The 23,196-nt window shown below is 39.3% G+C and overlaps 1 protein-coding gene across 1 annotated transcript in view; it reads left to right on the forward strand.

Moving 5' to 3' along the window:
• The window catches only part of STK4 (serine/threonine kinase 4), a 74,398-nt gene that overhangs the window by 1,721 nt on the left and 49,481 nt on the right, over positions 1-23,196 (forward strand). The window contains exons 2-9 of the mRNA XM_048819668.2: positions 3,920-4,000; positions 6,945-7,073; positions 8,696-8,810; positions 9,368-9,532; positions 9,974-10,141; positions 11,214-11,351; positions 12,915-13,043; positions 16,662-16,848. Coding sequence (XP_048675625.1) covers positions 3,920-4,000; positions 6,945-7,073; positions 8,696-8,810; positions 9,368-9,532; positions 9,974-10,141; positions 11,214-11,351; positions 12,915-13,043; positions 16,662-16,848 — 1,112 coding nt within the window. The remainder of the gene's footprint in view (positions 1-3,919; positions 4,001-6,944; positions 7,074-8,695; positions 8,811-9,367; positions 9,533-9,973; positions 10,142-11,213; positions 11,352-12,914; positions 13,044-16,661; positions 16,849-23,196) is intronic.

The following is a 23,196-nucleotide window of genomic DNA, read 5'->3' on the forward strand; positions in this document are numbered from 1 at the left end:
ATTTTTTTTAAAAAAGCTGGCTACAATTATAGAAAGAAGCAAAGAAAAACTGGTCTCATCTTATCGTACCTCTTTACTGTAATCCAATAGGGAAGACTACACTGGCTGGGATACTGATGTATCTACAATTTTTCTTTTGCATGAAACATCAGTTAATTAGGAGAGTATGGTGCTTGGAGTTGTTGCTAAATTATTTCGTTGAGGGAAACAAACCTGTGGACTTTCCTGTTGGTGATAAATTCTGTGCTACGCAATGAAATAACTGGCTATGTCTGTTTAATTGGTTAGTCACAATAAATTTCAGTCTACATTTCTGTGCATCCAGAAACTGAATATTTCTGGACCTTGATATACTAAGTCTGTCAAGTGGTGATGATGATTTAGAGACTCTCTTCTCCTTAAGGGAGTACCTAAGGGTTTTATTTTATTGTTATACACGTGCACACACATGAACTCCATCATACCTTTCATAATTGCCATGTCTTATTGGACATTTGGGAAAATTGGCTTCCCAACAAATGAGCACTTAGAGATCAAGGAGGTATGCACTTTAAAAATACCTTAGAAACAATTCTGCCACACTTGTGGTGGCCGTTGCAGGTGATTGTGGTAATTTTCTGTTTCCATTAATGTACATCTCTTGTGACATTACACACAGTGTTATCTTTTAGGTTAGATCTGCTTGGTCCACATGTTCTTAGAATTTTTCAGTTTTCTTATGTCCATTTGTAAGATTGAGGAACTTGAACAAAAGAGGGGGAGAGATGGAGACTAGCTGTAGAACACCATAACCAATGGCAACACTTTGAATGAATGAGGGACATCAAATTGCTTTAAAGAGAACCCCAGGGGGGTAGAAGCCTGGAATATTAAAACATTAATTGGTTTTTGTTTTTTTGCCACTAGATTAGTTTAATAGTGGGATCAGGCTTGCAGAGATGGGAATTTGTGAAAACAACGTTAGCATAATTGGGCCTCCACCCTTTGAGGAAACCCTGTCAAGTTGTGGAAAAACAAATGACTCAAACCTTTTCTATTGAAAAATGGAAGCATAAGTCTTGCATTCAAAAAACAAAAACCCCTCACCTTTTGTACTAAGAGATGTCAAGTCTGCTGTCAGGTTGCTTTTTGAATTGGTTTTGGGGGGGGGGGGGAATCAGGCATAATTAGTCAATAATGAATTAGATGTTTAATTGCAGATGTCTCTCCTTAATAATAAGTTATACATCAGTAAAGGTCACTATTGCATGTATATTTGGCAAAAAGTGAAATTATGTTAGTTCTTTGCACTCTTGGCTATTCCATTAAATGGTCAAAATGTTTAGTTGTAGTGCAAACTAATTAGCATGATGACAAGATGTTTGTTCTTTACAGTTATGCACAGAACCTTGTATACTGTTACTTATGTCCCTCAGTGTTCTTTATCTTATTTGTGTCAGCTACAGCAGTATCTGTTGGATGTGATTGGGATTTCAGTGAAACCTTTGAATAAAGCTGTTACCTTCCTATCATTTCACTGCAGGCTGTACTTGAGCAACCCGAGATAGGGGATATTTTAGAGGCATCTCAGCAATTGAATGAAGTTTCAGTTTGTCAAAATACTATCTGTAGCTTGCAGCTGCTTCTAACGGTATATTTGAATGATGAAGTGAAGAGGCAGCTTCCTTTGTTCTGTGGTGTAGATAGCAGTTGTTTTCTTTAAATGATGGAGTAACATTTCTACTAGTAGAAATGTGCATTTATTATATAACTGTTTATGCAAACATTTAACTATACTTGACCCAGATGGAGTGGGTGTCTGTACAGTGTTGGAGTGTTCGTGTCCATACAGTAATGCTGGTTTTATAGTTTCAACCCTCTCTAAAAATGTACACTGTAAAATATAGGATATTCTAAATGAATTGGCTCACTCATCATTGATTCAGAACTTTTTAGTAATGATGAAATAAAACTTGAATTTCTGAGTTCAGAATCTGAGTATTCTGGTGGTGTCTGTAGAAACAGAAGTTAAGATGCATCCTATGAAGTGAGCTGTAGCTCATGAAAGCTTATGCTCAAATAAATTTGGTTAGTCTCTAAGGTGCCACAAGTACTCCTTTTCTTTTTGCGAATACAGACTAACACGGCTGCCACTCTGAAACCAGAAGTTAAGTTGGCTTCTAATGAACTTATGTAGTGCCTGGATTTTCTAAAATTCTAGCTTGATACTTAATGGTTGGGTCTCATTCTAGATGCTTTTTTTAGTATAGTATCTGTCATTTAGATTTCCACATTTCACACTGCTTGGAAATGGTGACTTATATGGTGACTATTTACTGATTTTTTTTCTTTCAAACAAGTAACGTTCTGTTGGTTTAATGCCTATCTTTGCAGAGAAGCTAGTGACTACTTTCAGTATTTCGCCATTTCCTGAGTCTGCTTGTTTGTAATATTTTCTTCGTTTCAGGAAGCCATTGTATATAACGCATGGGTGTACTGCTTCTGCTGTATTGCTTTTGTATATAAACATAATAGAAAATGAGCACAGCGTGGCTTCTATTCCTGGTTTTCAAAAACTTCATCAAAGCTTTTTACATTTTGTACTAGCGACTGATGAGCCACCTTAGTATCACAAATACAAAAACTGTATTTGCTGTCTTGATGTGTAGTAACTCCAGCTCATAGAAGCCATCAGATGTTTATTTGTAAATTATAGGCTTACGCACATACTTCATCCTAAACATGGCTTAAGTGTGGGAATCAAAATTGGCTGATAACGGGGTTGTGCTTGACTTTTGGATCCACAACTGAGCTGTTTTGGGTTTACATGGAGACAATGTATCTTTTCCTGTGGCTATTATATGTCACTTAGTGGATTGTAAAGGATTGGTTTTAAGAACTTATGGCCTTATGGAATGTTCGGAATCTTGTAGTGATTGTATGTAGCGTATGTTAAAAGTAACCTGCAAAGACCAGCTTTGTGCTTTTCTTGCTGTTTTGTGATGATTGAGAAGGTTTATTTTAAAATTGAAAGAGCATAGGAATCTTTAACTCAGGCATCTTTGCTCCTAAGTGTTTCAACTATAGGAAACTTAAGCAGTTTGACTAAAAATCACTTTCTATCTCAGTTAATGAGATTTCAGTTTCATTAATTTTTTTTTTTTGGTCATTATCCTACCAGTTCTCCAGTCATTCATAGTCTTCCAAGATGTACAAAATCTGAATTTAAAATGTGAAAAATAAGCAAGGAAAAGACCTCCCCCAACAAACCTTTTCTTTGTGCATCACAAAGCACCCCCGCCCCCCAAAGGCATGAAAATAAATTTAATGTTTGTGTGGGCTCTTGGTACAAGCTTTGTATAGACATCATGATGTTCAAATGGTATGGAAATGATCCTGAATATATTCTGATACTACATAGAATCATAGAATATCAGAGTTGGAAGGGACCTCAGGAGGTCATCTAGTCCAACCCCCTGCTCAAAGCAGGACCAGTCCCCAATGTTTGCCCCAGATCTCTTAATGGCCCCCTCAAGGATTGAACTCACAACCCTGGGTTTCAGAGGAACAGCCCCAGTGCTTAAACCCCTGAGCTATCCCTCCCCCCATTGAACTACTTACTGTTTCCTGCCACTGAGAGGAAATGTAGATCTTTGTGCTTGATAAAACGCTGCCCCCCGTACTACCTTTTGTAGTAGTAAGAAATAGCACTACCTGGTGTTCTGATTGTGCTAAATGCGGTTTACTTCACACTACATCTAACCACTGTATTTTATTCCTCAAGCAGACTAAATTTTATATTGTTAAGATAAAATGTATTTTTGTCAAATTATCAGAGTTGCATGGTTTAAAATGAGTTTTACTTAAAGTTCTGTTCTCAGAAATAACCAAATTACAGAATCTTAAACTCTTTGATTTCTACATCTTTATATGTATACAGGCAGCTGAAGAAATTAGATGAAGATAGTTTGACGAAGCAACCAGAAGAAGTATTTGATGTACTGGAGAAGCTGGGAGAAGGGTGAGTGTCTGAGACAATGTGGAGAATGTAAACCTGTCCAAGAACATATACACGTAATGGCCAACTATTTGTGAAGACCTGTTGTGTTTTTTTTGTTTTTAACAGAGAAATTTTTTTTGAAGCCGGTGGCATTTTGAATATATTTCTTGCAATTGGCGCACCTACATCTAAGCTCTGAGTTGTGTAAACACCAGTTTTAAACTGGGGAACTGTTAAAAATGCTTGAAGGGACACTCAGGAAATGAAATCTATATTTTTTTTGATAGAGCCCTAATATAAACAAACTTTTTACTAGATAAAACAATAAAGACAGTATCAAAACTGTTTTATAGACATACGTACTGCTAGTTCAGTATTTCCAGTCAGTGAATGGGAGTGTTGGCTTTGGAGCTGCATTTTTAATGATACCTTTTAGCAGTGACCTCAATTTGAATCAAAGTAGACAAAGAATCAGCATTCCTAGTGGAAAGTATTGGGAATCAGAAAACATAGGTAGTTGTAAATTGTCTAACTTTTTTTGTTATCAACTCTTAATCCAAATATTAAAATGTAGAACATAAATTATGTAAGAGAAGAATTAAATTGTTGAGAATAAAAATGACCATTTCAATTGTTGGGCGTTACACACAGTAGCCCTTTTGTTTTTCTGGTTTTTAATGTACAGGTTATAGCTAGAAAACATCACCTCGTTACTGAAGTATAAAAACCAGAAATTAATTGTAAACCAAGACACAGAGGCAAGCAAAAAATACATAACACTAGAATAGCAAGAGTGGGAGGCATATTTCCCCACAAAGTGTAGGAGGGGAAAAAAAATACTTCCCTACTCCTAAGTGGAGAACCTGAAGAGTTGTATTAATGCTGAACATTGAAAACTGAAATTTAAAACGTTTTCCTTTTCATCTTAAAACCCCTTGTTGGAAGTTCAGTGGAGTCTAGGGGGAAGATGCTAACTAGAAGAAACATAAAAGTTAAGGTTAGCTTGCATTCTGATGCTCAGGCTCTTCTTTTTAATCCTATACTGTGACTGAATAAGATATGTTGAACAAATCATGAGAGACAACTTCTGTAAACTTAGTAGTCTATTTCAAGATGAACCCATGAAACTGACATTGCACTAGTGCCCTGTAATAATATCTAGTTCTGGCAAAATGGGTGGACTGTAAATTCTTACTAACTGGCATCCAGTTAAACAGTTAAGTGCTGTGTGAAATTCTAAAACCGCAATAACTGAATACAGTGTTGAAGTCTAAACCTCTCACAGTGTACAAACTAATGCTGGAAAAGTTTTTCTTCATCAAGATAGCTGGAACATATTTGGTCTATTTGAATTACAGTATATCAGTGGAGACAGACAACTGTGTTTGAGACAAGATTTAGGAATAGTTATAGTAGACACTAATGTTGGAGGAGAGGTTGGTAATAAAAAACGGAGAGCCTCAGAAAAGTAAATTCTTATGTTAATTCTTTTGTATTTATTTATAGTTTTATAAGAAATTATAACTTATTTATTCCAAGCCCTGCTGTCTCAAAGGAAATTTCTTATTCAGATCCTCTTGTTCATTGAAGCAATAACTTGATTTAATTTTTGGGGTGAGAGGGTTATCCAAATACCTTGATTTTGTAGAAAAACGTAATATTGGAGTGTAGGGGCAAACCCATCTTATTTCTTTGTCTTTCTAATTTGCTTATCTCGGAACATCTTATACAATGTTTACTGTGTGGTGCTGTGAAATAGAGACTTTCTTGGCTACGTCTCCATCAAGCCCTGAAGATTTCTCTATATTGTGGTCAGAACCGTGTCTTGTGAGAATCCATGCTGCATTAATTCATCTAGGGACAAAGTCCCTGTGTTATCCTATTTTTTCCTGCATCTTTGAAACTATTGCAGTGCTTTACTTCCGTCTGAGATAATCTGGACACCATCCCTGTACCTCATGAATTAGATGGATATAAGTGACAGTTGGGTTTACTTCCCTGTTGCCTGCAAATTTATTGCCATGACATCCACTCATTTCTCAAGAGTTGTTCTGTATGCATTATAGGAAATTGTTGCTGTACCTTATTTGGAAATGGATGAAAACATAATTTTAAACATGCAAAAAATGAAACTCCTATACCATGTGCCTATATATAAAAGTATGTAGTATTGCTCAAGATGGCCTAAAGCTCTGGGATGAGGACTGTGATTGACAGCTTCACTCCTCTGGCACAATGGAACTCAATAATAAGAATAGAGTTTGTTATGTGGGAGACAGAACTTTCTCGGGGCTGGTCCAAGACACTGGAATGAACTTGATCAGACACTAAGGACCATCGTAAACCTCACCACCTTCCGTTCCAAGTTCAAAGCTCACTTTTTTCACTTTGCCTTCTCTAATATAAACATATATCAACAGATATATCTTGTATTCAAACAGACAGAAAAAGCTACCAGAAGAAGACACTCCAGTGCACATGTTTCTCCCTCTGGGGAGAGGATGAGAGAACCAACAAGTGACAGATGTATAGTCATGTTGTTCAGTTACTATGGTGATGAGCATGATATAAAAACCTGTATAGACCAGTTTTTTACTGCACCTCAGTTAAATCTATATTGAAAATAGTTTAGACAAATGAGTTTGCTGGAGTTTGGGTAAAAAGGTGTATTTAAGGTTATTGGGAATAGTGATTAGCATCTTTCCTAGGTATTTCTCATTGTTACTATAGCACCAGGAGCTTGTAGATTAACTGAAGTTTTGCAAATACTCCTGTTTTATTATGTCCAAGTTGGATGTGGTGTTCAAAAAATCAACTATTAAGATATTCTTAGTAGGAGAGGTCATTAAACAATGTTCCCTTTTTTGCAGATTATGATGCACCTCTAAGTGTAAACCAGAAAGTGTGCCAGTTTTTAACCTGTTGTATTGCTTGTATTTAGTATTTCACATTTTGATTGTTACAGATCCTATGGGAGTGTATTCAAAGCTATTCATAAAGAAACAGGTCAAGTTGTTGCAATTAAACAGGTTCCTGTTGAGTCTGACCTGCAGGAGATCATAAAAGAAATATCCATAATGCAGCAATGTGACAGGTAAGTGCATGCAATTAATCCCATCTGCAACCCCTTAAGAAAAGTATTGCATGTGATCTGCTTAGCAGTTGAATCTAGGAAACACTGTGTTGTATTAAACACTTCTCAGAAGTGAGACCAGCTGTTGGACTGAGGTGGACTAGTCAACATTTATCAAAGAGACATGATTTACATTGCGTTTTTTTTTTAAATATTCTTATGCTGGCTTCTCCTCAGTCTAGTTTAATAGACTATCTACATTTGTTTACAATAAGTGCCATTTGGAAAACTGAAAGAGCAGGCGATGTTTGCATGTTTTTTTTTTTGTTTTTTTCTTTCTCTCTCTCTCCCCCTCCCTTCCCCCCACCACCTCAGTATGCCTCCACCTGAGTTCCACTTATGTGTTTCACTTTACATATGTACAGGCTAGTGTGCTGTCCGCAAAGGTGACAGAATTCTCCTTTGCAGAGCCATCACTAGCGTGTGCAGATTTTTGTGCATTAAAATATGTGACTAAGTTGGAGGACACTCAAAATTCCTCTTGCACAAGTAGGGTGGTTGTATTATGAAAGACCAGGCCCTGTGTATCTCCCACTGATTTCACTCATTTCCTTTGAAAAAACTGTCTGAGCAGAAAAGCTTATGAAGAGATCATATACACAACTGCCCTCCTGCTACAAAAGTGTTTCCCTTGGTTAAATACTTAAAAGCCACATACCATTTCTAAGTCCTTACTTAGTCTAGTGTTAAGCCTCCAGTGTGAGGAACTTTATTTTTTAAACTGCAAGCAAGCAACAAAGCTTAATATGAATAAGATTTGCAGTACTAAAACATGGACACAATGATTTATAATTCTGCTGAGTACACTTCTACAGCTGTTCCCTCTTCCTTCTGGTAATCGTTGTCTGACTCAATAAAATGTAACTTTTTTAGAACCAGTTCATAAAGTATTCTGTGAATTAATTTACAAAATTCATTAGGCTTCTTTGAATGTTTTCTTTTTAAAAGAGAGAGTAGAAGGCCTAAAATGGGACCTTTCATTTTGCCCAACTGCTCGACACTTGTGAGCAGTAGGGATAGTGAATCATGGAATAGCTCTGTTCTCTGCACAAACATTCTGGGGAGACTCCTACATGGTGACTAACTCTTCTGATATCAACATTTAAATTCTTACATGAGAGAGTGTCATTCATAGAGCAGAGTAAGTTTATTTTTGGTCCATTTATAACTGTTCCATTTTTGACAGCCTTTGGCTTCTTTCTAAAGGACAGAGGGTCATTCTCATGATCTGATATGTTAATATAGAGTAGCTGCTTGCTTCTTGGGCAGCCAGGTAGTAGCTGTAGATAAGATAAACTGATCTAGTGTACTGTAAAGACCTAACTCTTATTAGATTAGTAAAATGCATCATGTCTCGGAAATAAATTGCAGAACTGGGAGGAATGGTTCTTATGGTATTTAAGAGGAAATCCCCAAATGCAGGATATGAGCATTTCCTGCACTCTTATATCAGCCTGAAGTCTGGGATCCCAAGTCTGACCCTGAACTCTTAGCATCTTTTTTTGGCTGTGCTTTATATTGTGCTCCTATTTATAAAATTGCTTTAATCGATAATATCTGACTCTCTCTCTAATTTTTCATAGTCCCCACGTAGTCAAGTATTATGGCAGCTATTTTAAGAACACGGACCTGTGGATAGTCATGGAGTATTGTGGAGCTGGATCTGTGTCTGATATAATTCGATTACGAAATAAAACAGTATGTCCTTTCCCCTTACAATCCATATTTATACAATGCCGTGTTTTAAGTATCCACTCTAAATATTACATATTATAGTAAGTAGCTTTGTAGTAGTCTATGCGTAGTTCTTTGGCCTGATTTTTCCCGAGCATCCTGAGCTCTCATTAGCTGTCCTGTGAACTGCAAGTGCCCAGCACTCCTAAAAACCAGGATGTTTAGCTAGGTAGCTAACTTGATCCTTCAAGTTTAATGTAATGTTTTCTGATTAAAATGATCTGTATGTCTGAAAAAATAGAATACTGATTTTTTCAGTGCTGGGATTTTTATAGCTGACCTTGTCTAGTCACATTGGTCATGTAATAGCAAGTTACCTGTGAAAGGGCCATGCACACAAAATACATGAAGGGAGACCAAGTAAACCAGTTGTACTGTGTATAGATAATACTATATCTTGGTAACTGGAACTGCCTAGAATTTTCTGCTAGTTGGTATGGGAATCTAGTATTTGTATTTCAAGGAAATGTCGGTCTTCAGCATGAGATACCAATCTAACTGCTTTTTTTTTTTCCCTTTAGTTGACAGAAGAGGAAATAGCTACAATAGTACAAGCAACCCTCAAAGGACTAGAATATCTGCATTTTATGAGGAAAATACACAGAGATATCAAAGCTGGAAATATATTACTAAATACAGAAGGACATGCTAAACTTGCAGATTTTGGGGTAGCAGGCCAACTTACAGTGAGTAAAATTGTTACTTGGGTTGTGTATGTAGAAATGTCTCATTCAGCCTACAGGTACAAGTGAAACACTTACTGGAGAGATTATGCTAAATTCAATTGTTTAGCACTACATGAATGCATTGCACATGCACTGCAGTGGGGCCCAGAGGAGGGACAGGCGGGCTGACACTCTGGCTTTCTTGTTCAGAGAACTAAAGCACCAAAACAGTTGTGTGTAGTAACATCTACTGTTTTCTACTGAGTCCCCACACAGCTCTGCCAGTGCATCTAAATCCTGATGTGCAAAATTCCTTATTTCAGTCTTAACTGAATCATTTTTGTGTGTAATCTTTAGGGAGAGTGTTATTTATTAATGAATAGCTGGCAAAGTTATTCCTTCTGCTTGCCAAATTGTCTGTTCTTCTGCTCTCTTTCCCCCCCCCCACCCCTTCCATTTTAGGATACCATGGCAAAACGGAACACAGTTATAGGAACCCCATTTTGGATGGCTCCAGAAGTGATCCAAGAAATAGGGTATAACTGTGTAGCAGATATCTGGTCACTGGGAATCACTTCAATAGAAATGGCTGAAGGAAAACCACCATATGCAGATATTCATCCAATGAGGGTAAGGACTGAGGTCTCTTCAAATATAGCTCTCTTGCAGAATGCAGGTAGCCTCTGTTGGCAGTTAGCTGAATAAACATTTTATAAGATGCTATCTAGCTTTTAACCTAGAGAAAATGAGCAAGCTCTTTTTTTAACCTGTGCTTTTTAATATTTAGTAAAATAGGGAAAAAAAATATTCAAAGGAGAATCTGTCAACTTGATTCTTTTGTGTCAAGGCATGCGAAATTACCAGATTTGTTCAGAATATGCATGCGTGGAAATGGGTAGTCTTGAGTTTGATCCAAAGTGAATCTTTTCGTCACAACCACCAGTAAACACAATTTTTCAGGTCATCATCATAGCTTATTGGTCCAAAATCTCAGCCAAGATCTGGTGTTATCACTTATCTCGAATAGTTCCTTGGGAGTACAGCATGTTGCTAGAGGACAATGTGTCAGTCAGTGCTCCAGTCTTTGCTTAGGGTCTCCACATTTGCCTGTGGGGTCCATTCCTCCGCTTCCACTTGGTCATATTGTTTCCAATCTCTGCCATCCTAATTCTCACTAGATTTAGTGTACACCAGTGTTTTTGTTCGAGGTCAGTTCCTGTAAGGAGATGTTCTGAAGGAACAAGATCATTGGTAATTCCCACCATTTTGTTACTCCATTGCTTTCCACCGTGGTATTTTTGGGTAAGGGACTTTTCAGAGGCAAACCTCTTTTGGGAGTTCCATCCCTTGAGTGGTGGAATGTGTCCATGCAGTGGGTATCCTGTATTACGCACCTGTTTTTCTCTTTCATTTTTAGTAAAGGACTTTTAGTGGTTTAAAATAGCAGATGTCACCCTCTATGCAAAATAGTGGCTTTGCCATAGGAGGAAACGTGCGGAGTACAAATCCCTTGCTCTCTTCGGAGGGGAATATACATAGCATTGGCATAAAGACTTGAGAAGCCACAGAGGGTTTTGGTACATGAATAACTTTGAAGGGTCTGTCTCTATGCTCTGATCTATGTCTGTTCTGTGTTTTTTATCTTAAAGATTTCCAAAATCAGTTAACTCTAGAACAATACTTATTTTATTTTTATTATCAGGCAATTTTTATGATTCCTACAAATCCTCCTCCAACATTCCGGAAGCCAGAACTCTGGTCAGACAACTTTACGGACTTTGTAAAACAGTGTCTTGTGAAAAGTCCTGAACAAAGAGCAACTGCTACACAGCTTCTCCAGGTTTGCTATTTGTTACCTGGGGTGCTTTCAGAGGGTATCGGAGGGAGTTCTTAACTAAACAAACCGCAGTGCAGGCAATGAGTATTTGTGCAATTTGAGATGTTGGTTTCCCTTCGTGCTTCCCCTGTACAACTTGTACAGTGTAAGATCAAGTTTCGTGAGGTTTTTAAACCTTTAGTTTCTTCCCTAGAAATTAGACCGTCTCCTACTTTCTGTTCCCATACTCATACACACATCTTTGTGCCCCCAGGCTTTTGTCAGTGTTTCAAGATTTTGAGAAAGAGAAATCCTGGCACTTACTATTAAGCCATACAGTTTATCCCTTAACTGACCCTATGCTTAGAAAAGAGCCATATCTGATTATGTTATGTCAGTCCTCCATTTCCTAGCTATCCCAATTTGCCTCTAGTTGTTCTGTGACCTCAGAGCAGGGGTGGGCAAACTTTTTGGCCGCCACATCAGGGTTCCAAAACTGTATGGAGGACTGGGTAGGGAAGGCTGTGCTTCACCAAACAGCCTGGCTCCCATCCCCTATCCGTCCCCTGACCCATCCAAGCCCCCCTGCTCCTTGTCCCCTGACCGCCTGAGGCCCTGCCCCCATCCACACCCCTGCCCCCGACAGGCCGCCTGCTTATCCCATGCTTATCCAACCGCCCCCCATGTTCCCTGTCCTCTGACCCCACCCCCCCCGAACCTCTGCCCCATCCAACCCCCTAACCCCCTTACCATGCCGCTCAGAGCAGCATGTCTGGCAGCCGCGCTGCCCGGCTGGAGCTAGACACACTGCCGAGCTGCCCTCCATGAGCATGCAACTCGGCCGCCCAGAGCACTGCCTGCGCGGGGGCGTGGCTGCAGGGGAGAGGAAGGAGACAGCGGGGGAGGGGCTGGAGTCTAGCCTTCCCAGCCAGGAACTCAGGGGCTGAGCAGGATGGTCCCGCAGGCCGTAGTTTGCCCACCTCTGCCTCAGAGGCTACTACTTACAGAGATCCAAGCAAAGCTAATCAATTTCTAAAGCACTCTCTGCGTTTTAATAACTAACCTTCCTTTTGCTGTCTTTGAGCTGATGGAGGTTACCTGCCCTCTGCACCATGTTAGAGGAGCCCCAGTTTTTTCCTCTAAAGTACCTCTTCCTTTCCATGACAGAGGTGCATCTTGGTTCCTGAAGCATTATCAAGGGATTATCTCTATGGCTTTTCAGTTGATCCTTAGAATGTCAGAAGCAGAAGGCAAATAACGAAGGCAGACTGTTGGCCTCTTATTGGAAAGCGATAGCCATAGTGTTATCTTGGGTGTCATGAATTTATCTCATTTCTAGATATGACAGTTCAGAAATAAAGTATGAATGCAGGGTCATACAGGAATGCCCTTTTAGCGTGACTCAGTATGGGTCTCTCATTCTCCATCACTAAAAGGGTAAATTATGAAATAAAAGTTTATTATAGAGTTTTTACTTGGTTGTGTACACCAACTGTAATTCAGCAGGGATAGGCATAGCTCTGGGTAACAGCGTTTTACTGCTTTGTCTTCATATTTGCTGCTTTTAAAATATATCTACTTTTTTAGCATCCATTTGTTAAAAGCGCAAAAGGAGCGTCAATCCTGCGGGACTTGATTAATGAGGCAATGGACGTTAAACTGAAACGTCAGGAAGCACAACAGCGTGAATTGGATCAAGATGATGAAGAAAACTCAGTGAGTGTTTAATGGACACAATAACTTTAAAATATTGATGCTGATATATGTGCGAGTAGGTGCCTTTCCCAAACTGCTCTAAAGTAGTACACATATGTGGTAGAGTCTAAAATTCCTCCCGCCTGATTATTGTCATTGTTTGTATTATCATAACACCTAGGAGCCCTAGTCTTGGATTAGGACCCCACTGGCTGCTTTAACACAGAAATTAATAATAATACTACATAGTGTTCAGCTCAGTCACTGATTCCAGCGTTGATTTTTTCCTGGGTTTTTTAGCTTAGGACTGCTCAACTCATGTCCTGTAGCTGCTCTCTATTAGCCCACTCCCACCTCCTTTATATTCAACCGTATTGAGCTACTTGCCTTAGTGAGTCAGCGGAACGTAGACACAACACCTACCACAGGACAGTTACTAGCCCAAGAAAATACTTTTAAAGATATGTAATAAATTTGTAGAAGACTTCAAATACATTTTCCCGGCTGGATTGAGTTTTTCCTATAGTAGAGAGGCCTTTTGTTTGTAGTCTTTGATGTGTTCTATTTTGCCATATAACACAAGTATGTTGTTTTCTTCATGCCATCTTCCTGATTTAGAAACCCCTTTATAGAAACTTCATACTTACAATAAGAAACAGACACAAATTTAAGGAGAGGGGATGTGTGCTTAGACTTCTTTTGATGGTGTAGTGCTGTGAGCTTGAGTTCTGTGCTTTTTTTCAGTCCAGAGTTGCAGACTAAGTAATTGCTTGTTCAGATGCTACGTTTTGACTTTTGAATAAGTGTTGTAGTGTGAGTGGTGGTTTTTCAAAAGCATGTCAAAAGCCAACTTGAAGCATGCTCCGTCAGTTTCAACCTGACTGAATAAAATGGACAACAGACGGTTATTCTATAGAGCAAGCCTCTTCTGAAGCTAGATTTGAATAGCGTGCTTTGCAATGAAATATAGGTTTGTTAAATGCAGTGTTTCCTCACTGTGAAGTTAGGGCTGCATTGTGCTTTGGGATGGAAGTAATCTTTACTCACAGTGTCAACATGATATTGACTTTAAGGTTATGTGCAGCTGCTTATGTGTCTGAATTGTGATTGCATCACTGACAGCTGATGCCAGATAGTTGGAGGTGGAAGGATTCCTCTAGTGTAAATGTTTTCCTGTGGCCTCTCTGCCCTGCCACATTACCGCTGCTAGAAGGGAAGAGTTACCAAGAGCTTCCGTGGCACTGTAGGTTTTATGCTGCAGCGTCTCACAATGCTGGAGGGGGAGTTTATTGCCCACCTGCAGTAAAACTTCATCCCCTCCCCCTCCCCCCCCAATTAACTTTTGAAGTTCATCCTTTTCCCAGTCTTCTCGGTTTGGTGTTCAGGAGGTTCGGCTGTGAACTACCAGCACCCTTAGTGGGACAGAGGCCTCAGACATGGAGGCACTGGAGGAGGGCAGGGTGGGACACCATGTTGACAGTGGTGAGACCTTGTATTAGCCCTGTGACACTAGCTTGGATCACAAAGGCCACAATCACATATACACAGCAACTGGGGGCTTACCACTTATAAAAAGTGGCCTTGTGAACATCATGGATGATTTTTTTTATGAAATTCACGGCAGTGTCAAGTATTGATATCCCTCCCCCCCCACCCCGAATATGCATGGCCGCTGAGTCCTACCCTCCCCCACCAAACTGCTGTGATTTTTTCAACAGCAGGGAGGTAGAAGTGGGCATCTGTGTGCACTTGTCTCTTGCTTAGTGCAGCTCATAGCATCCGGCAGGCCTTGTGTTGGAGCTATAGTTTGGGGGCGGACTGGATTTCGTGACCAGTTTTATGCAAGGCACAGTAGTCAGCACCACAACTGCTTGGAACATGTGCTACGAACCACACCGAGCACAAGATCGTACATGCTCACTTCTGCTTCCTTGCTATTGGGAAAACTGAAGCAATTTGTCCTTGTCCTGCTCCCTTCTGACCTTTAAAGCTGTACAGCTCCCAGGCTTTTACTGTGCTATACCCAGCAAGCCAGCCTGCCTAAAGGCCAGTGCCTGAGTGTTGCTTTCTCTCTAAAGACTGTGAACAGCATATTGCCAGCAGTTACAAATTACCACACTGCTCTTTCTAAGCAACTACCTTTATTCTTAAGGTAAACGCATTACAGAGAAAACAGAAGTTTCTATATGCATGCTTAAAGCTTACCAGAGGTCACCCCTCAGCCTTTCTGTCTTAGCAGGGCCCCAGGTCTTTGCAGACTTTCCACAAGGGTTGGGATCCCCTTTGCTCAGAAGGTCCTGTCCATTTGCTGGATCAGAGAGAAGGGTCAAGAGTCAGTTTAAATGCAGCGTTTTTATACCAAAAGCTCTTTCTTTGTCTGTTAGCCTCTGGAATACCGACTTTGAACTAGTATGTGCAAGCCTCCCTGGGGTTGGTACCTCTTTAGTTTTTACAATCTGAGTGTTTCACCTTAATCACCGCGCACTGTTTTTAGTTCGTGGTGAAGCTGTGCAACCCTCCTCCCTCTGGAGTTTTGTGCAGTCCCTGGCCCACAATGTTACACAACCCAATCATAACTATCATACAGTATGTTCTCCCGAAGATGCTGCGTGGGATTGCAATATCTGTCACAATTTTAATGTGTGGTAACAAATGGAAAAAAATATTCTCTGAAAAAAATGACTGGGTTTGATTTTAATGTACAGTTCTTTTTCTTTTTTTTTTTTTAAAGGCTTGCAAATTCAGTTTATTTCAATTCCTTAAGAGTTTATTACTAGTGATAAACTATTTTAAATCTCAGCTTCTAAAGTTTGGCATTATGTCTTCAGCATGCACACACACACTATAGACTAGACTGAATACTGCTGCCATCTAATAACTGTTCAGTGATCTATAGATCATTTCAGAATGGAATTTTAGATCAACTGTATCTGGCAATCTTTGGGCTTGTCTACACATCTATGCTGCAGGGATCGATCCACCGGGGGTCGATTTAGTGGGTCTAGTGAAGACCTGCTAAGGCGACCGCTGATCGCTCCCCCATCAACTCCGGTACTCCACCGGAATGAGAAGGAATGAGAAGTATAAAGTAAGTCGACGGGAGAGTTTCTCCCATCGACCCAGCATGGTGTAGACACCACAATAAGTCAACCTAAGTTCACGTAGCTGGAGTTGCGTAACTTAAGTCGACTTAACCCCATAGAGTAGACCTGCCCTTAGAGACAGTAAGGGCTGAATGAGTATTGCGACTTAATTACTCCTAGTGATAGGCCATTGGGTCAGGGCTCAGATGCCAGCTGGCTGTGTTGGGACGCTTGTACTGCTAATATCGCTCTTATGTAGTTAAATGGAAGACTTCAGTCTGAAAAGTGGTCATCCCAGCATATTTCTAACAATAGATAAAGCTAGAGGAAAAGGAATGGAGAAGATCTTTCATTACCCATTTGGGAATAGGAAGGAGAGAACAAAAGGCATAATTCGTTACATCTTGCTGACCTTACAAAAATTTTGTAAAACTCTGATACCAAAGAAATATTGGAAGTTGGTACCAGTTCCCTTTGAATGTTGCCAGTCTTTTTTATTTAAAAAAAAAAAAAGATAACTCTGATCAGTAAATGCATGTCTTGCATCCTCCTACAGGAAGAAGACGAAACAGATTCGGGTACCATGGTGCGGACAAGTGGAGATGAGACTGGTACTATAAGAGCTGCCAGTACAATGAGTGATGGAGCCAATACCATGATAGAACATGATGGAACCCTGGAATCCCAGCTGGGTACAATGGTAATAAACACGGAAGAAGAGGAAGAAGAGGGGACCATGAAGAGTAAGAACTCCTTATTTTTAATGATTATATAGTCCCTAATTCACACACAGATGAAAATGCAAAGGTTGAAGTGGGGAAAAACACATGAATGTCTGAGGTCAAAAAGTACAATGAGGCCATAGTAGGATAAAATGTCAGCAGAAGGGAGAAAGCTAAATGTAACGGAAAGTTAAGATTATTACAAGAAATGTCTTCTGTATGGCAGCTAAGGATGTTTTAATTACAGTGAGTAATAGCTTTCAGCAAGCTGCTCTGCCAATGGGACATATTAGTTTTATGGTAATTTTATGTACTTTCACTATGCTATTTATTGTAGATACTCTTAATGTTGCTCTAACTTCCCTTGACAAAAAATACTAAATAATTATAAATTACTAGTTAAACTCCATCCTGGGTTTTCTAACTTTGAATTCAGTTAATGGTTTTTCTATTATGGCATGTCAGCCTCACTTCCTGTTTCTAAGGAGATGTGCTGTCTGAAGTTACTAGGTGCTCTCTGTTGTCCTGGTTCCACTCAGTAGATGCAAGCATTTTATTAGAGAGATTTTACTTCTAAAAAGTCAAGTAGTATTGGTTATTTGTATTGTGAGTGTGCCTTGGGTTCCCAGTCATGAATCAGGGCCCATTGTGCCAACACTTAACAAAAAAGATGATGACTGCCCTGAAGAGCTTGCAATCTGAATATAAAATGAGACAACCGGTGAATATAACATACAGGGAGAACACAAGGTGGTAACAAAACAAAACTGGACAATGTGACAAGTAGCAGTCACAACACACCAGCTGTCTAGCACTATCTGGGAGGGTATGGGTGTGGGGGTGAGATGGTGTTTTTTGTAGGCATCGTGGCAGAGGAGAGCTTTAAGGAGGACAATGCAATGGCTTTGCAGATGTTTACAGGGAGTTCCTCCCAGGCATTGAGGTGACATGGGAGAAAGTGCAACAGTACTTCTTTTTTAAAATATAAAAAAGAAGCACTGGTGATCTGAGTTTAAGTTCTCAGTTACTGAACTCCCATGGAAACAATCAATACAAAGATTTGTGACTTTAGTAGGGGGTGCATTGGCCCCTTCCGGGACCGGCATGGGGCCGGGGCAGGCAGGGAGCCTGCCTTAGCCTCGCTGCGACGCTGCCTGAGGTAAGTACTGGCAGGAGGCTGCACCCTAGCCTTGAACCTCCTCCTGCACCCAAGCCCCATCCCAGAGCCAGCACCCCAAACCCGCTCCTGCACCCCAACCCCCTACCCCAGGCTCAGCCCGGAGCCTGCTCCCACACTGTGAACCCCTCGGTCCCAGCCCAGAGCCCGCACTTACTCCCAAACCCCTGCCCCAGCCTGGTGAAAGTGAGTGAGGGTGGGGGAGAAAGGGGGGGATGGAGTGAGCAGGGTGGGGCTTTGGGGAAGGGGCGGGGTAGATATTGGATTGCCCTTAAATTCAAAAAGTGATTTTTTGGAGTAAAAAGGTTGGAGACCACTGGATTAGACCAGCTAAGAATAATTGGGTATAAACATTATACAAATCACTAAAGAAGAAGTAGTACTTTTCCCAGGAATTCCTTAGTTCTGTCAAATGAAAACTCTTTTCCACTTGTTGGCTCTTTAGACTCGCCATCTTCTCTCGGTGAAGACAGTTTTTTCTAACAGAAGAGGGAGCACATAGTAATATGCTTACAAATCGATACAGAGCTCTGCAAACTCTGGCTTTTCTGCTGAAATTTCAAACTTTGGCAAATATTGATTAGCCATAAGTAACAGGGGAAGTCTGCTTTTATAACAATGGGAAGAAAGGAAACGGAGTTATCAAAGCTGACTTGCATTTCAGTGTTAGCATGACTGAAACGGGATAATAGTCTGTGACAAGGAGAGAGATGGAAAATCAGGCATCTATGTACAGTAGTTTACTGTAATTTAAATGATTGCCCAAGAAGATGTGGCAAGGGCTGTTTAAGGTGAGAATACCAGTTGTTCAGAAACAGAAAACATATTGAGTTTTTTCCTTTTAAAGAATCTGAGTAATATGGCTTTTCAACTTTTCAAGGGAGCAGAAATCTAAAGGGTTTTTTGTTTCCTGTTCTAAGAAAAAAGCCTATGATCAGTCTTCCACTTTTGAGTATTTCCCCACACCTCTGCTATCACTTGTTAACTATTCACTAACTTCACACTAAGGGAAGAATGCTACCAAAATTCTGTTTAAACTTGGATGGAAGAGGGAATTGCTCTTTGATGTGAATTAATGTATCAATTACAAAGTTGAACAATGCTAAACCCCTTCATTTTTGGCCTATTTCAGTTCACTTACCATCACTTACATTCACCTTCACCTCAAAAGTTTGTGGTCCTTACAAACTGAAAATAAATAGTTCTGTCCTCCAATTACTCTCTCTATAGAGGATGTATGTGGTTATTTTACTTTCACAGATGAAACACCCAACTTTAAAACCAGCATTTATTTTGTGGTTAGGGACATCCTACAATGGCTACTGCAGTTGTTGGATATGTCTTAGCATCTAACCAGAAGAGGGAGCTCCAGAACAGGCTGCTGGCAGCTGCTGCTTGAATTGGAAGATGAGCTTCTAAACATTTGGAAGTGTCAGAGGACTTCCTCAGTCTGAGGAATGAATGTGAGGTTCCTGGTGCAAGTGGCAACGTCACTTTTGTGCACACTACTTTCATGTACATGTACATTTAATGCCATAATTTCAAGAGGATCCAGAGCAGCTTGGTTTCATTCAGAATTTTTGCTCTTGCTGTCAAAGGAGTACCTACATTTAAAAAAAATATATATATATATCTTCAATGCAGTTGGTTTGTTGATTTCATCATTTGGAAAATTACCATATTAGGTTAAAATTTAGCTTACACTCCTTTTTCTTTCTTCTCCACCCCCTCCAATAGAATAATATTGAATTCCTAAGTGCAGCCCAGTGCACTGTCCATATTAATATTCCTTTGAATAACTGTTTCTTGGGGAGATGGCTAGGCAATAATCTCTTCGGAGTTTGCAAATGCCTTTCCTGTGAATTGCCTCGAATGCTCCATTTTTTCAACTTATTTCCATGTTAATGTTCTCCTGAAGTTCAGTTAAATTGATTGAGCTATAAAAAGTCATCAAACCAGCAGCAGAACTCTTTTGAGGAAGGATTTTTCAAAATCTTAAGTGGGTGAAATAATGGTAATTTTAATGCATTGGAATTGGAGAATTTTCATTAATTCATGTATTAAAAGTGATCTGTCTTTCAAATAACTGGTCTAGCAAATCATGGTAAAGAGTGTTCAGGTGAATACAGTATAAAGATCTAAATTCTTTTGCATAGCAGCAGTGGTAGAGTAGAATCTTGCCAGGAGCCTGAAACTCCTGCGTGCCTAAAACTGGTTCTCATACCATTTAAAAGAAACAAAACAAAAAACCTGCCTTTTAAATGAAAAAGGGTCTGAGAGACATTGAAATGTCATATTTAATACTAGGCTTTCTATGGAAGTTCTGGGAAACAGTTTCCTCTAGCAACTCATACTATGTGTGATGAAACTTTGAGAGCCATACCTTCTGTTCTTAGATGAAATTTTTTTTAAAGGATTTGATCATGTAAATATACTAGATTTTAAATGTACTTGTTGTGTATAGGGTTGAATACAGAAGTACCAAAATCCATCATGTACTAATTTTGGCTGGTTAAATATTTTACAATTGTTTGGTTGTTTTTCCAAAGAGATACTCAAAACAAAATATTCAAACATTTGCAAAAAAACAACCCCCTTCCCCCCCCAAAACCCCCCAAAACAAGAATATCACTAGATATCCTAGTCTTTTCTGCACTAACCCTTGAGTCTTTAATTTTTCTGAGAACTGCAACTATTTAAACTGCACTGGTACACATCTTCTTTTTTTTGTTGTTGTAAATCCATTGTTAAGAGCTTACTTGATATGAGTTTAATTGCTTTGGAGCAACCTTTAATTTTAACATTTAAAAGCTAGCCTTCTGAAGCACTAAGGAAGGGCACTCATTTGTAATATAAGGAACTCTTGTTCTGCTCAGAGACCAGAATAATTATTTCAATATAGCCACAACAGATCTTTTTATTGTCTTTTCTTATTAAAACATCTACTAAACTACACTTCAGCCAGCCATGAGCTCAAATTGCTAGTGGGGGAAAAAAGTTGTCATTTCCTCTTTAATGATAAATTTCACTAATATTCATGCAATTGTTAAGTGTTTTTAATTTATTAAAATTTCTTCTCTTATCTCCCAGGCTATTTATGTGTGTATGTTTGTCAGTAGACATATTTCCTGCCATTTGCTAGTATTCATAGTGCTGGTAGACACTATTGAAAATCTTGTCTCATCCACATCTTGCTTGTATTACTTGCCCATAAAATGGGTAGGACTTGAGATGAGGAAAACTGGTACCTTGGAGCTTTTTAGGTCTAAAGAGTAGAAGCATACCTGATGTGGAAGGTAAGATAACTATACTGCCTTCTTGGGCTGTAATCATAAGTGATCTCAAGTGAGGCTCTTTATTGTAGCATACAAATGCAGCAGTGTGGCATTAGCAGCTCTAATAGCGCTATGCCCTTTGTCATTTGGATATGATGTAAAATATGTCTCCGTTTGTGATTGTTAAAGATCCTCTAGCACTCCTCACTGCGAAGGTGTATTAGCCTCAGTGTCTTAGCTAGATTCCAAATCCAATGATTACATGAATTCACCTGGAATTTCCAATTACACTTGAAATCTCTTCCTGTGTCCTAAGCTGGCAAATGATTGTGCTCTGTTACGAAGCCACCCTCTATTCTAGAGATGGCAGCATTTCATTAATGAGTGAAAGTGGTGTGTGTGTGCGTGCGCTCTGCAATTTTTTTAGGTGAGAAGAGCCATCTGAACTTGTTATAGTCTTGGTAGTCTTGTGTTAAATGTACAAGATATTGATATTTTAACTTAGCTAAAGTGAAATATTTAAGTGCCAACATTCAATAGGCCTTTCACTAGTTAGAAGTCTAATTTTTCATGTAAAGCAATTAATTTTCTATGTAAAAACTGTAATATAAAATGCACAGCATAATTAAATGTGGGTGGCTTAGAAGGCATCCACTAGGTGTTACACTCAGTTATTGTTGCAAATGAATAAAGCGTTATTTATCTATACTTATGAGGCAGCTCTAGGTGGTTTAATGACAGTCAGTGTCTGAAATTGTTTAGTTGCCTGGTATTGAAATGGATGATGTGGTTATTGCAGAAGTATGTCATTGGCATTTTTCTGCTATTCTTCAGAAGATGATTTTCCATAACACTACTTCCGGTTCATGTATTAGGTTGAGTTTTCAGTGGTATAGCTTTATATCTAAAATGAATTGGACCATTTAAAAGTAATTGGGACATAAAGCATTATTAGCAATATGTCCTCAGATATTGCGATGAGCATTGTATAAATACCTAAATTGACTAAACACTTCCTTCCCCCCTGCTATACTGTTGCTGCATGGTGAATATAAATGACCACAAATGAGAACTTTCTTTCAGTACTGGGCATATTTCCCTGTGGTAGTTATAGTCTGTATTGCTTTTCACCTTCACACACCAGAAGTACTTCTGGTGAAGATGACTGCTCTTTGTTTGTTTTACTTCCCATCTGTGCAACAGGAATATCATGTCATGTAGCTGTGAGTGCAGTCATGTAGACTAGCAGTGGGAGTACATATACAGCCATTATGGTGTTGACAAGAAAGTGGTGTGTTTTTTAACAGTAGAGTAATGTCTTCTAAAACACATTGAGAATCTGAAGGCATTACCCAACAGATTGTGTTTTAAAATGGGTTACAATTGGAGTCTGAGCTACACACTTGTCCACTTTCAGTTCTTTGCATGCTGAATATTGTACATGGCCTCACCATTAATAAAGCTCATAATACATGAACATAAATTCCATCCAGCATTCTGAAATTGGAAACAGACATATAAGTGTTTAATGTAGCAATCTTGGAAGTATACAGCTGAGTGCCTTTATTGCTTTTACAGTACTGTGTATCTATGAATGCCAGTGATAGAAACTAGAAGAAGTTTTCCGGACACGGGCAATGACTTGATCAAGATGGAGATCATGAGTAATGGACTACTGAGTAGTATACAGTGGGCCATATACCACAACAGTATCTTGAAAGATGTAGAGGAAAGAGGTGAATTATTTATGATTAGACACAACTTTATCCCAAAATAGTAAATTTCATCTGCAGGCTAGCTCTGACCTACCTGTCTCCTCTAAGAATAATTAGGAGTTTATTTCCTGTGAGGACCAGAATGAACTGTGGAGGAAATGTCCTCCTCCTGGGAACAAATAGTTTCTCAAATAAAATCTTA

This window comes from Caretta caretta, chromosome 13 (assembly GCF_965140235.1).
Source record: "Caretta caretta isolate rCarCar2 chromosome 13, rCarCar1.hap1, whole genome shotgun sequence".
Taxonomy (NCBI): Eukaryota; Metazoa; Chordata; order Testudines; family Cheloniidae; genus Caretta; species Caretta caretta.